Source organism: Sorex fumeus, unplaced genomic scaffold (assembly GCF_029834395.1).
Source record: "Sorex fumeus unplaced genomic scaffold, SorFum_2.1 ptg000009l, whole genome shotgun sequence".
Taxonomy (NCBI): domain Eukaryota; kingdom Metazoa; phylum Chordata; class Mammalia; order Eulipotyphla; family Soricidae; genus Sorex; species Sorex fumeus.
Genome location: NW_026606066.1, coordinates 6926131 through 6940620, shown reverse-complemented (window position 1 = coordinate 6940620; position 14490 = coordinate 6926131). Strand labels below are relative to the sequence as shown.

The 14490-nt window shown below is 34.0% G+C and overlaps 1 protein-coding gene across 1 annotated transcript in view; it reads left to right on the top strand.

Annotated features, from left to right (window-relative positions):
• Nucleotides 1–12808, top strand: part of MAP3K2 (mitogen-activated protein kinase kinase kinase 2) — an 85376-nt gene extending 72568 nt beyond the window's left edge. Inside the window, exons 16-17 of the mRNA XM_056110396.1 lie at nucleotides 2431–2608; nucleotides 4047–12808. Coding sequence (XP_055966371.1) covers nucleotides 2431–2608; nucleotides 4047–4272 — 404 coding nt within the window. The 3' untranslated portion in view covers nucleotides 4273–12808. The remainder of the gene's footprint in view (nucleotides 1–2430; nucleotides 2609–4046) is intronic.
• The last annotated feature ends 1682 nt before the right edge of the window (nucleotides 12809–14490 follow it).

Below are 14490 nucleotides of genomic sequence, written 5' to 3'. Positions count from 1 at the left end.
AGCTTATATAGCTGAGCTGGGGGTGGTTTGTGGGTGTGGCTCCCACATACTTTTGGCTGTTTAATTTCTTCGTAAACTTGGCCCCAAGTTGTTGGTGTCTGGCCAGAGGCACAGCAGCAATTTTGGGGTATCTGGAAGTCTGAAGGCACCATAAGGCTGCTGATGCATTCGCCCCGCAGGTACAGGTTGACCTGCTGGCAGCACCATACCCCCGAGGATGGTCATTTTAGCTGATTCTTCCAATCCATGGGCAGAGTGTTTTTCCATTTCCTAAGGTCTTCAGTTTCTTTCTTAAGTGTCTTGAAGTTTTTGTGGCCTAGGTCTCTTACTACTTTTGTTAAGTTGATTCCTAGGTACTTGATGTTTTTGTACACTGTTGTAAGTGGAATAGATTCTTTGATCTCTTTTTCCTCTGGTTATTTGTATATAGGAATGCAACATATTTTTTGTGCATTGACTGTACAAATTGACCACTTGGCTGTTACTGGTTTATTGTTTCCTAGGAGCTTTTTTAATGGACTCTCTAGGGTCTTTGATGTATATCATCATGTCTTCTGCAAATAGAGATAATTAGATTTCTTCTTTTCCAGTTTGAATCCCTTTGATTTTTCTTTTCTTGCCTGATTGTTATTGCTAAGACTTCAGAGTGCAGACAGTGGACATCCTTACCTGTGTCTAGTCTCAGCAGGAATGCTTTCAGTTTTTCACCACTAAGAATAATACTGGCTATGGGCTTTTTTTTTTAATAGATATCTATTATTATCTTGAGGTAGGTTTTTTTCATTTTAGTTTTATTGAGAGTTTTTGTTCTGAATGTGTATTGGATCTTGTTAAAGGGTTTTTCTTCATAGTTTGATATGGTCATATGATTTTTATCTTTCTTTTTACTGATATGGTGTTATGTTAATTGATTTCTATATATTGAACCATCCTTGAATCCTCCTTGAATCCCACTTAATCATGATATGTGATTTTTTTATGTGCTGTAGTATTCAGTTTGCTAAGATTTTGTTGAAGATTTTTGCATTGGTGTTAATTGAAAAGATTGGTCTGAAATTTTGTTTCTTTTTTTGGTAGTATTTCTTTCAGCTTTGGATATCAGTGTAATGTTAGCTTCATAGAATGTGTTAGGAAGAATTCCTGTTTCTTAAGCTCTTTTGCAAGAGCTTAAGGATCAGTGGCAGTAAGTTTTCTCTGAAGGTTTAATAAAACTCACCTATAAACCCAGCTGGGCCAGAACTTTTATTCTTGGGGAGATTTTAATTACTATTTTAATTTCCATGCTTGTGATTAGCTGTTTCAGGCTTTCTACTTTCTCATTCAGTTCTGGGAGATATGTTTCTAGGAATCTATCCATATATTCTAGGTTCTCAGCTTAATAGAGTAGATTCAGATTTATTCTTAGTAAGTTCTCATGATGTCTTGTATTTCTGGGAGTTTTGTTGCAGTTTCCCCTTTCATTTCTGATCATTTTGAGCATTTTCTCTCTTTTTTCCCTAATGAATATAGCCAATGGTTTGTCTTGTTTATTCTTTCAAAGAACCAGCTCCTGGTTTTATGAATTCTTTGTATTGCTTTCTTGGTCTCTATATCACTGATTCTTGCTCTGTTTTTTACTATTTTTTTCTACTATCCTTTATATTCATTTGTTGTTGGTTCTCAAAAAATAATAATAAATTTATTATAAAAATTAAGTAGGAACCAGGTATGTAATTCAATGGTAAACTAAAACTAGCACCTGCCTTGCTGCATGTGAAGACCTGGGTTTTAGGAAAGAAAGGGAGGGAGACAAAGTAAAATTAAAAATCAACTCAAAGCTTGCATAGAACAGATTTACTCTGTGTGTGTGTGTGTGTGTGTGTGTGTGTATGTGTGTGTGTGTGTGTGTATCTGTTGAGAAGGAAAATAGAAAGCAAAACTCACTATTAAGAATTATGAAATGTTAGATAACATTAAGCTGTAGAAGCAAAGAAAAGGGCTAGAAGTTATGGATCAGAAAAATTTTCAGGAAGTACCTAAGGAGAAATTGATTTCTCAGGGAATTAAGTTTCTGCTATGGACTTTCTGCTTGATGACAAAGAAATTAGAACTTTGATTCAGCTTTTTACTTTTTTGATTCTTCATTGAGTTTCAGAACCTTAGTTTTTAAGACCACTTTTTCTTTTTCATCCTTACCTCCCACTCAAAATTGTTCTTTTTAGTGGCAGAACCTTCTTAGATCTTGAAGCACACACAATTGGCTTTAAACATTGTGTCCATTTGGTAATGAGCACTTACTATGTGCATGGCATATGTTATAGGCTACTCAAAAGATGAAAAACAGCCTAATTTTGGAGATGGAGAGTGAGCTAAATATCTCTGCTATTTCTTTTTATTATATTCCAACCTACCAATAAAATAATAAAAAGAGGATATTTGTTATTTATTTAGGTGCAAATATTCTGCGAGATTCAACAGGTAACGTCAAACTTGGAGATTTTGGGGCCAGCAAGAGACTACAAACCATCTGCCTTTCAGGAACAGGAATGAAGTCTGTCACAGGCACACCATACTGGATGAGCCCTGAAGTGATTAGTGGAGAAGGCTATGGTAGAAAAGCAGATATCTGGTAGGTTTTGATGGCATATTTTCCTGAATACAATCTGTTTTCTTAGATATTTTCATCCCAGCTAGAATTTTCTGAGCAGGATTTAAATTGTCTTTTGTACATTTCAAATATAAAGCCCCCGGGGACTAGAGCTATAGGCTAGAGCCAGAGGGTAAGGCCTTTTGTCTTGGATGTGACTGACCAGATTCTCATCACCAGGAATGGTCCCCTGAGCCCCACCAGGAGTGATTCCTGAGTGCAGAGCTAGATGTAAGCCTTGAGCAACCCTCCCCACAAAAAAGTCAGAATTGTAGGATATTATTGTACTTATGCCTCTTTGAGACTTAGAATTGACTAATAGAATCCTTAAATTGTCTTTTTTTTCTCTCTTTTTTTTTCAACTGTCTTTAATTCTATAGGAAGGATTTAGTCTTAAGCAAACTTCAGATTAGATTGGTATCTTTTTTTTCCTGAAGAACTTTAAAAGTAATTAATCTTTATTGCTAGTTTCTTTCTTTTGGGGGGGCGAGGGAGTGGAGCACACTTGATACTCGGGGGGTTACGCCTGGCTTTGCACTCAGGAGTCACTCCAGATAGTGGTCAGGGAGCCATATGGGATGCCAGGGATCCAACCCAGCTCAGCTGTGTATAAGGCAATCACCCTACTTGCTGTGCTATCTCTCTGGCCCCCACTGCTAGTTTCTTATAATTTAGGGTTTTTTTAAATTTTATTTTTATAAAGTAGTTCACAATAATTGATTGCATTTAATATTCAAACACCAGTCCCACCACCATTACACCTTCCCACTACCATATTTTAGATGATTCCATCCCCAACCCCAACCCCAGAGCAAAACCAAAATAATTTATTTTGTATTGTTTGTTATGAATAAGCCGCTGAAAATGATCCAAAAAACTTGCCTTAGAGGAAAGTGTGTGAAGATTGTTGTATTTCTCCAAGGCTATGGCATGTCATTTTATGCTCTCTCCAGAGAGATTTATAATGAGTCCCTGGATCATGGCCATTGGTGGGATTATAATTTAGTTTTAAATCCTTGTTTAACAGTTTATAGTTGAACACACAGTGAATATTTCCTACTTCTTATTCAGAAAAGTTTTTAATAGTAATTTTACATTGCTAGAGACAGTTTCTGATGCAATAACTAATAAGATAAAGATCAAATTAAGTAATAAGATAAAGATAAAAATGTCAAAATTCTATAAAGCAGAAATTATTTGGTGAATAATATTCTTTGCCTTACCATTTGAGTCTAGCCTTAAATTGTGTTTATTTTCATTGATTTTTATATTGAAACTAGAATTGTAGAATTAATACTTTTCAATGAAACTTTGAACTAGAAGTCAATTGTATTTAAATATATGTAGATTTTATTTCTCTTTATTTTGTATTATTATTAAGACACTGTGTTTGTAATATATTTAAATTTTTTCTTTTTAGGAGTGTGGCGTGTACTGTGGTAGAAATGCTAACTGAAAAGCCTCCTTGGGCAGAATTTGAAGCAATGGCTGCCATCTTTAAGATTGCCACTCAGCCAACAAACCCAAAGCTGCCACCTCATGTTTCAGACTATACTCGAGATTTTCTCAAACGGATCTTTGTAGAGGCCAAATTGAGACCTTCAGCCGATGAACTCTTAAGGCACATGTTTGTGCATTATCACTAGCAGCCAGTAACTTCTCTTGTGCCTCTACTCAGCTCCCATCTGTTCATTCACCTTCTCTCTGACTGCACTTTTCTTTTTTATAAAAAGAGAGATGGGGAGAAAAAAAGACAAGAGGGAAAGTATTTCTCTTGATTATTGGTTAAATTTGTTTAATAATAATAGTAACCTAAATTTTTTATATTTAATCTTTTTTTTTTCCTTAAAAGAACTTGAAACTTTTTTTTTTTTAATTTTTATAATGTACTGATTTGGTTCAGAGAGATAAAGCACTTTAGTACATAGTCGCTCTTTGTAGTATAAACAGATCATTTGGGATACTTAAAGATTGTATAGCCTCTTTCCCTGTAGCACAACAGATTGGTGGTGACAGGGAGACAAGGAAAACAAGGAGAAATGGTGTATAATTTGTAGTTTTTAGTGATAGTATTTAAAGTACATCCTTGTATGTGGGGTTGAACCCTAAACTTGAGTTTAGGGTAGGTACTCAACTTAAAGAATATAGGTTCATTCTTATATCTATATTCTTTAGATTCTAACCTCTGTCTACCAAGCTTTTTGCTCAGTAGGAATCTTGATAGAAAATATAAACCTTTAAGAGGTATGTTTGTTAATCCTACAGTATAATAAGCAAATACACTATAATAGATCCATGTTACTGGAACCTGTAAACCTTGAGGGATAGCTTTCTGCTTTAAATATATATGTATATTACTTTATGTTAAAGCAGATCATTGAGCAAATGAATCCAATTTAAAAATCAAAGATAATTGCTCTAATTATGAGCAGTGAAAGAGACCACATTTTCTAGTCTGCAAAAAAAAAAAAAGTGGGAAAAAATAAAGAACCAAGTATTATTTAGTATGCTTTAAATTATGTTCTGTAATTGAGGGGAGATTTCCCAAAGTGAAGAAAAAGGAGAAGTAATAAAAATCATGTATACTATCTTACTATTTGTGGTTCCCTGTTTCCCATAGATAACATTCTCTAGGAACTAAGAATATCATCCAGAGTATCCGTGTCTCAAAGTTAGTTTGTTAGGTAAAACCCTTATTCTTGAGATCACAGAATACTAAGGCACCTCTTAAAACAGGTATCATGTAAAGCATTGGTTTTCCAGGGCAGACTGGGGAGGTTTCACTTGGCATTTGGCAATGTCTGGAGACATTTTGTTTGTCACAGCTAGGAAGATGTTCTTTGGGCTCTGGTGGATAGAGGCCAAGATGCTGCTAACAAACTATGATATATAAGGACAATTCCCTTCCCCCCAAAATTATTTTGCCCAAAATGTCGAAAGTGCCAAAATTGAATACCCCTTTTGTAAATACCAGCCCTAACTTTTAAAGTAACAACCATTTAAAAATCAGGTTTCTAGCAAAATTAAATTTCAGACAGAAAGTGAACTAATCAGAGTGAAGGTTTCCTAAGAGCATCCATGGCTTCAAGTCAAGGGTGAATGATCTCAATTAGACAGCAAATAGCACTCCTTTCCTTACCCAACTGCAGATTGCGTCCAATTTTAGAAACAAAATGAATTTAAACATATGGAGCCTGTTTAACTGAGTCATCTGTCTCTTATTTCCGCGAATTAATTCATAATAGAGGAAAACCATGTCAAAGCAAAAGTATTAACTACTGTATAAGAAGTTAAAAAAAAAACTGCCATGTATTTCTGTTGTGTACTTATTAACAGGTAGGAAATAAAACAAAAGGAAGCAGCTGGGAAAGTCCATTCCCATGGAATCTCTAGTGAAATTATGCTACCAAAAACAGGAATGATAGCAGAAATTTGGCCACTTGCAGTTTTTTCAGCATATTAATGCAAGTGCTAAGTACTTTATTTTTAAAGGTCTACAAAATAGTAGTCTTCCTGAAGGCCCTAAATGTGATACCTTTCATGGAACTCATAAGGCACTTGAAATATTTTTATTTTCTGCTAAAAGGTATGCTCTTTTAGGGACTCTTAAAAATACTTGTTTCTTAAGTTAGATAGATCTTGGTTTACTGTATCAAGGTCCTATCTGGCATTCCCAGTAGGAATATTTGAAATTCCACTAGCTAGTCTGAGAAGTTAAAGGACAAATATAGTAGTTAAAACTTCTCCCATACCTTTATAATCAAAGGAAGTAGCTGGCAAGGAGAATATGAATTAGTTTCCCCTCCCCCCCAAAAAAGTAACAGCTAAATCTTGTGGCTATACACTTAATTCCCAAGGGTATGGATCTATTATAATTTTTTTTTTTTATGAGTGAGCGCATCTCTTCTTACTTGAGCAAGATCATAGTGTGTGGGCCAAGTGAGATTGTGCTTTGCCTTTTGTGGTTGTGATTCTCATTTGGCTCATTTTTGGTCTGTCAGGGTAACCATCAATGCAGAATATGAGACAGTGCTCTTTAGAGAGAAATCTTGAGAAGACTGAAACTCAGATCAAAATTGTTTGCTTGTTCAGTCTTTTTTAGTTTTCTAAATACTATAGAAAATAAAATCACCTGACAAGAAACTACTACTTTAACACTGCTACAGAAGACCTTTGTTTTATATGAAAATATTATTAGCTATGGGAAAGTATTGTTCTTTATGTAAAGACTTAAAAAATAGACTAATAGTTTACAGAGTTATTATATAAATGATGTGAATTTATTTCAAACAAGTTGTGAAGGTACCAAAAAAACTCAATAAAAGTTAATATATTTAAAAACTACAAGAACAAAAAAAGCTTGACATGAGATGGGGTATGGGAGATCAAAAGTAAATTTCAAAAAGAAAATTTGAAAGGAAACACTTCTTCAGGAGCAGTTAAATAAAATGCTCCATTTTTTTTTCTAGTAATGGTATGGATCAGCAAATGGAATTTGAAATTTTTATGACTCTAAATGTGTTTTGTTTTTTTAAATGCACAAATGATTCTTCTATACTGTAATGTTTCTTTGCTGAGGCTGGAAAATGGCCAGACTGCTGACTTTGTGCCTTTAAAATGCATTCTGCTTTGATAGTGGCAGACTTTTTGGTGCTGGAGAAGATTCACTAGCAGTCTTACATGTGCTTTTCAGGAACTGTCTTTCTACTTAGACCTTGAAAGATTCAATGGCATGATTTAGGCTTGGACCAATGTCAGATCTATCACATTGCAAACACAATGTATTGAATAAAAGGGTTGAATAATATAATGACTGAATAATTTTATGGTTGGTAATTCTTTAAAATTTATTTAAAAGTACATAGGCTGAAATGTGTACAATAAAATGACTGAAAAGAACTTTTTAACTTACTCATTTATGAAAAATGACTATAGATTTTAACTTACTTGAAAAATGACTACAGATTTCAAGGCACAGTCAGTCTTAACAAAATTTACTTAAGAGATTGAAATGTTAGTACACACATACTGAACTCTAAAAAAATAGTTACAACTTATTTCAGAATAAATTGAATTGGCTTTCACTTGAGAGTTTTTATCTTATTGCCAACCAAAACTACATTGAAAAGATAATTTAATGACTTTTGTTTGCTTCAACCCTTACTTTCTGAGACGGGTTGTTAGAAGATATGTGAAATCATTGAAAAAAAATAATAGATTTTTTATAGAGATGACAAACCAAAAACCTTGGCCCACAGCAAGTTTTGTGCCAGTGATTTCATTTGGGGTCTAGGGACTAATAGTTTGATATAAATCACCTGGTATCAATCAAGTATAGGAATGTAACTCTTTTCTTAATATGGTAAATCTTTTTCATTTGTTCATTAATTGTGAATTATTGTATAAGGTACTAAATTAAATTATCCTTAAGGAGGTTGCAATCTAGGTGGAAACATAGGCAGCTAGTTAGGAAGTAAGGGGAAAGCAATTTGGGATGATTATTGGCTTACATAAACCAAAATGTTATTATTAACAGGGATTAAAAGTATCCCCACATTGGAGTACCCCCATAGTCTTTCTCTCTCTTTCTCAGGACTCTCTCTTACAAAATCCAGCATCTGCTCAAATAGTTTGGTGATTGGGGGAGGGTTTTTTCCCTGCTTTTTTCTTTTCTGTTGGTCCAAATTGTTAAAATAATCAAAACATTGATAGTCATTGAACTCTATAAAAGTGTTATTTAAGCAAAAATCAGGACAGTTCTTGAGACCTTAATTGATCGCTAAGTTTGACCTTTATTAAAAATGTAATCTTCGTATTTTAATTATAAATTGGTTAAATATTAACAAAAAGAAATTTAATTGTTAAGTTTTGGTAGTGCCTTTTTCTCTGTATGCCTTAAATTTATTTTGTATTAATATCAATTCATATTACCTGCCAAAATGAAGAATTTTCCAAAACCAGTAGACTTCAAGAGTTCCTTTGGCCTTATACATTCGTGTATTGCCCCTTAAACATTTCTTAATACCTGTTTCCTCCTCTTATCCTTTTCTACCTCTTTTTTTCTTTGTGTTAGAAGAGAAACATTAGAATTAGTCTGTAATAGACACATTGCAGTCTCCAATAAATGTGATTTCCTAAGATAAACCTAAGAAAGAGGTATTCTAATTCTAAAGAGACATAGACAGTTGTTTCCATGTTGATTACTTGATTTTCAATCACATTGGCATTTTCCAAATTCATTGTATATTGAGATCCAGTTATGATTTTATAACTGACCTAGAATGTTTTTTTGGGGTTTTTTTTTTGCCCTAAGTATGTTAACTGATTCATAAAGGTTAAAGCAGTGAGATTTAGAACATTGAGCAAGAAATAAATCCAGGGATAGCAAATTCTAATCCTTACTTTCTAACTAACATTTTAACTAAAATTCTAACTTGTTTTTCTGTGAATTGTGTGTGTGTGTGTGTTTGTGTGTGTGTGTGTGTCTGTGTATAGTGGGGCAGGGATGGGGGGAAAAAAAGGAAAGGTATGAATGTTCAATTAGATTAGACTGTTCTTGCAAGAACACCTCAAATGTGTGTGACCTACTGATGATGGATGAGTATCATCCTCCTCAGATAGGATTGCTAGCACATTTTCCACAAGTAGTTAGTACAAGTGATTGTTTAATAAAGGCATTTATTGTAAATTGCCAAGCCCCTTGGTTAATAAAATAGATTAAAATCGAACTTGTATGTGTGTACAATAGTGAGCTTATATATAATTCTTAAGTAGAAACTAATTGATTTTTGCTTAGTTCTTCATGAACTCTTTGGAATAGAAATTCTGCCAGACATTACTAAAATAAGTTTCTTTGCTTATCAGTTGAGTGTTCTGAAGGAAATTGTCTCATAACCTCTTTTTGGTTGGCTTGGGAAGGCGTGTTGTGAAGCCACTGTTCCTTCTTCACAGATGTTTTTAGCTTTGCTTTGACTTCTACCACAGTCTGGTCAGGATGCCACGATAGGTGTGGGAAAAATTGGTGCCAGCTATCTCTCCTTCTCAGAGCTATAGATAGTAATAAGCTATCAGGAGAATCTTTTCTAAGTGATAGAGTGATCATAATATAGCTTCAGAGAATTGAGATGAGTCACGGCTGTCATAAAGAAGTTTTTTCTGTTGCCTATGTACATTCTTATGTAATTCTTTATATTTTCACAAATAAGCATTCAAATTGACAGTCATAGGCTGTTTTTGTTAATAACAGGAAAGGCATTAAATCAGTGACTGATGACTTCTCCTTTGTATTCTCAATCTGTATTATCAGAATAACTTTAAACCAAAGCTTTTATATTCCCTGAATATATAGCCAAAATGATTAGCACTGTTACTTCTGCCCACCTGTAAGCTAATAGTGTAAAATTCATCAAGCAAGTCTTAGAAATTTGTCACTCAATCTATCCTTCAAGTAAAAGGACAGGTGCTCAGTGTTCTCATTTAGAAGATGTAGAATTTACTCCCAACTATTCAGAATTATATAAGCATTAAAAACTTGAGCTTGTACACGTGCCAATCTTTGTAATGTCACTTGACTGTAAATGCATTGAAATATTCCTCAGATTGGTGATGTGCTTTCTTCCTACTGTCTTAACAGTTTTGAACTTGTGTTTGTCTTGAGGGACATTTCCGGAAAGCTGTGAAAAAAGTAGGTCAATGACTGACTTCTGCTTTGTGCCATAAATTGGCATGTAAGGAAGAGTTGGCTCTCCGAAATACATGCAGAGTTTCTTTCTAAATGAGAATTTCTGGGTCTCTTACTATAATTGCTGACAGTAAAGTTTATGACTATATTGAAAAGTACTTTTGTGTTGACTTACTTATATTTTTTAGAATTTGTTTTTAAGAGCATATATATCTAGAGGCGATTTTTGGCATTATTACTTGAAGAGGGGTATAAAAAGTAACAAAATTGCATCCTAAGTTCTGTGAGAAACTTTGCATTCAAAATGGATTGGACATGTTCCTATTTTCCAGAGGAGTTTTTTCTACCTGGAATAAGAAAGGACTAATGAAACATTTGAGCTGGAATGACTTAATGGGCAAAAGAAAATGGGCCAAAACCTTCTAAATGTACCCTGTTCAATAAAAGTACAGTGTCTAAGAATAAGAATACTTCTTTAAAAACAAACAGTTCTTTATAATACAATCTTAATTAGAAAGTAAGAAGTTTACATTTTTTCTATTGCTGTTGGTTTTAAAATTGTTACCCTGCATTCTGAAATATTATAAGAATCAATACCAAAAATACTTTTGAAGTCTGACATCTCTTACATTTCACATGGTTCTTTTTATTCAGATATCATTGTAAATAAAAGTAAAGTTGGATTAATAAGTTTATAAGTTAAATAAGTTGAGAGTAAACTTTTAATTGTTGAAAACTATGATTATCAACTTGTAAATGTACCCTGATCTAATGTACATTTTTAAATATAGGCATTAAAATCTCTATATTAGTTTCTCTGTATAAACATTTTAAATCTCAGCTGAGAATTTTATAATTCTCAACTGGGAAGTTTATAATTGTGTACAAAGTTTTTTTCCCTATCAAGGTTGAATTTTTTGCACATTTTTGGAAACGTTTAATTTGTACACTGATTTACTACTCTGACCAATAATTGTTGATGAGTGTATGAGTATCATGAATGAGTGCATTGAACTACTGTCTGTGTCTCTGTTTTAACTTCTTTTAATATGTAGCCATCAGTAACTACACTGCTATTACTGACTTAAATGGACTCTCTTGCTTTTACAAAGTATCTATGGTTCTATCTTTGTTGAAGAACTCAGGAGTTCAACATCACTTTCTGATTTTATATGTATTCTAAAATCCATGACTAAGTTGAAAGTATGATTGTAACTGCATATCAGGGGTTGTATGTGTGTGGAGATGTATTTTTTTGTTTGTTGGCACATGTATATATCCCAGTAATTTCTTAATTTCATTTCTACATTTTTATGAACTTGTTTTATAAGGGTACTGTTTAGTTAGAGTAAATATATATAAAAGCTTTCTGAGAGATTATTTACTATATAAATATATTTTCAGCTGGCTGATCAAAAAGTTTTTAAATTTTGTTTTTAACCATTCAAAATGTATTTGTATTTCCAGAATTGAAGGCAAACTTTCAAGTACTTTTGCAAGGCAGTATATTGAATCTCTTCTGAGAATTCAGTGAAATGAAAATAAAAAGGAAAAAACAGATTTTAAACTGTAGCAAAAATGTTGTCTAATTCAGATGGCCATTGAATTCTCAGAGTTCTGAAAAAAAAATGTGAAACTAAATTGTCTTGAAGAGATGTCAAGATTTTTATATCACAAGTTTGCTTTTTTTTTTTTTACATATTTTTTAATTCTTCCCCAAAAGATTTCAGCGTTCAGTTCTTCTCTTAGTGGACAGGGTCCTACCACACTTAGGAAACAACACATAAACATAATTGTGATTTTCTGTAATTGACTACAACTTGGTTAACAGACGTCCAAACATAGATTGTTGTGTCTTTCTACTGTACTGTGTATTTTAAGTAACTGGCAGAAAAAGAATTGGAATTTAAATTTCCAATCTTGTAGATTGTACGTATAGAAAAATCTTGTTTTTAATATGCGGTACTGCATAAATTGCTTGTGTTTGGAATAAAGTCCACTGTTGAAGCTGATTGTCATTACGCTTAGTGTTACAAGAAGCCGAATGATTAGGAAAACCTATCGGAAGCCAGATGCTGTGTGGTACGTGCCACATTTCATGCACATTTTGACTTTGTGTTGTTCATTCAAAATTGTGCTTGTAAAAATGTATAAAATTTCTGAGTATTACATTTTCTATGTACTTGTTTTTTTTTCTTTGCTGGTAAATAGCTTTTTAAAAATTAATGTAAAAGAAACCATGTTTATATTTTGTTAGTAATCAATGACTTTGTTTATATGGAAATTTGTATATTGTTGGAACACATCTTTGTTTAGATTTATTGTGCATGAAGGCTTGCAATAATTAGCACAATGAAAATTCTTTTTCTTACACATCAGTTCTTTTTGGGAAAGATTGTGGTGCAAAGGTTTACTGTAAGTAAACCTCCTGGACTATGGAATGAACATATATGGATGGCACTTTGAGTGTTAATAAAGCTGATATTTATTTCCACTGTGAATTGCTTGTCCAGTTCTGTTCTTAGCATGGTGTGTTCTTAGTTATTTTGCTAGAGTTGATAACTTCCTTGGACACCAAGTACAGACAAAGTACACTGCAACTAAATCTAGAATATAAGTATAAAATGCCCTGCTCAGGGAAGAGCTATAGCTCAAAGGGCTGAAGTGCATGCTGTGCATGAGGGAGGCCTGGTTGATAAACAGCACTGTGTTGCCCCCAAGTATTGAGATGGGAGTAACTCCTGAGCACCACCAGGTGTGGCCCCAAAACAATATATGCCCTATCCAACATGCTCTGATTTCCTTTTCTGCCCTACTTGATTATGCAAATTAGAAATTAACTGTGATTTAAAAAATACAACCTAGAGGCCAGAAAGATAATACAGCAGGTAGGATGTTTGCCTCCCATGCCGAAGATCTGATTGATTCAGGTTCAATCCCTAACACCTCACATAATGTCCCCTGAGCTGAGCCAGGAGTGATTCCTGAGTCCAGATCCCTGAGCACTGCTCAGGTATGACACACCCCAAAAAAAAAAAAAAAGCTTAATGCTGGAATGTGGAAAAAAAAATGGATGTTGCCACAGTGTTGAAAATTATGCCATACCATCAGACAGCAACTTTACAGTACAAACCAAAGACCCCAGAATCTTGTATAACCTCTGACCCAGAAGTTCTAGTCCAGTGGAAATGATGGCAGTACACAAAGATTATCTGTAAGTCTCAAACCAAACCTCAATGATAGGGACTATTACAATAAATTTCACAAACGTAGCTTATGACAACACACTTACTCTCTGCATGAGAAGAATCTGTAAGTCCCAAATGAAGGTATTATCTCTGCTTACTTTGAAATCCTCAGAAAGGTATCCTCTGTCTCCTCCTTTTGATATCCTCATGCTTTCCTTGTGGCAACATAATTCCAATCTGTCCCTCCTATCTTTAGGTGGTATTCTCCTTTGTGTGTCTTTCTGACCATTTGTTTTATTTTGAAGGCACAGCTGGGGGTGCTCAACACTTAACCCCTGGTGATGCTTGGGGACTGCAGAGGTGTCACAGTTTGAATCAGGGTCAGTCATGTACAAGGCAATCACCCTAATCCCTGTATTCTGGCTACTATTCCATAAAAAAAAAGTCATGTTAAACTAGGGCCCACTTGAATGACCCTGAATGACCTTGTTTTCTCCTTTCAACTTAATTACTTGTAAAGACCCTATTTCTAAGAAATAGTCTGAGTATTGAGGTTAGAATATCAAAATATCTTGTGGGGAGGGGACTACAAATCCATTGATCAATCCTTCCAACTCTAAAGCTTCATTTCCTTCCTGTGGGCAAAATTATTCATTATATCCCCAAAGTCTTACTCATTCCAACATCAACTCAGTTTAACATCTCATCTAAACTTTATGCCATCCAAATTGTGTAAAAGACTCAAGGTGTGATTATTACCAGCAAACTTCCTTTCCATCTGTAAAATCAAGACTAGAAATCTGTTTTCAAAGTATAATGGAAGATAGGCAGAGGATATACATATTTATTCCATAAGGGAGAAATCATTGTTCACTCAGCAGCATATAAAAGATGATTCATTTTCTTCACCTTGAAAAGTAGGGACTCATTCTGGATTTTTACTACTATTTTGACTCTTCCTCAGTTGATACTGTTCAGTTTGGAAAAGGAATGAG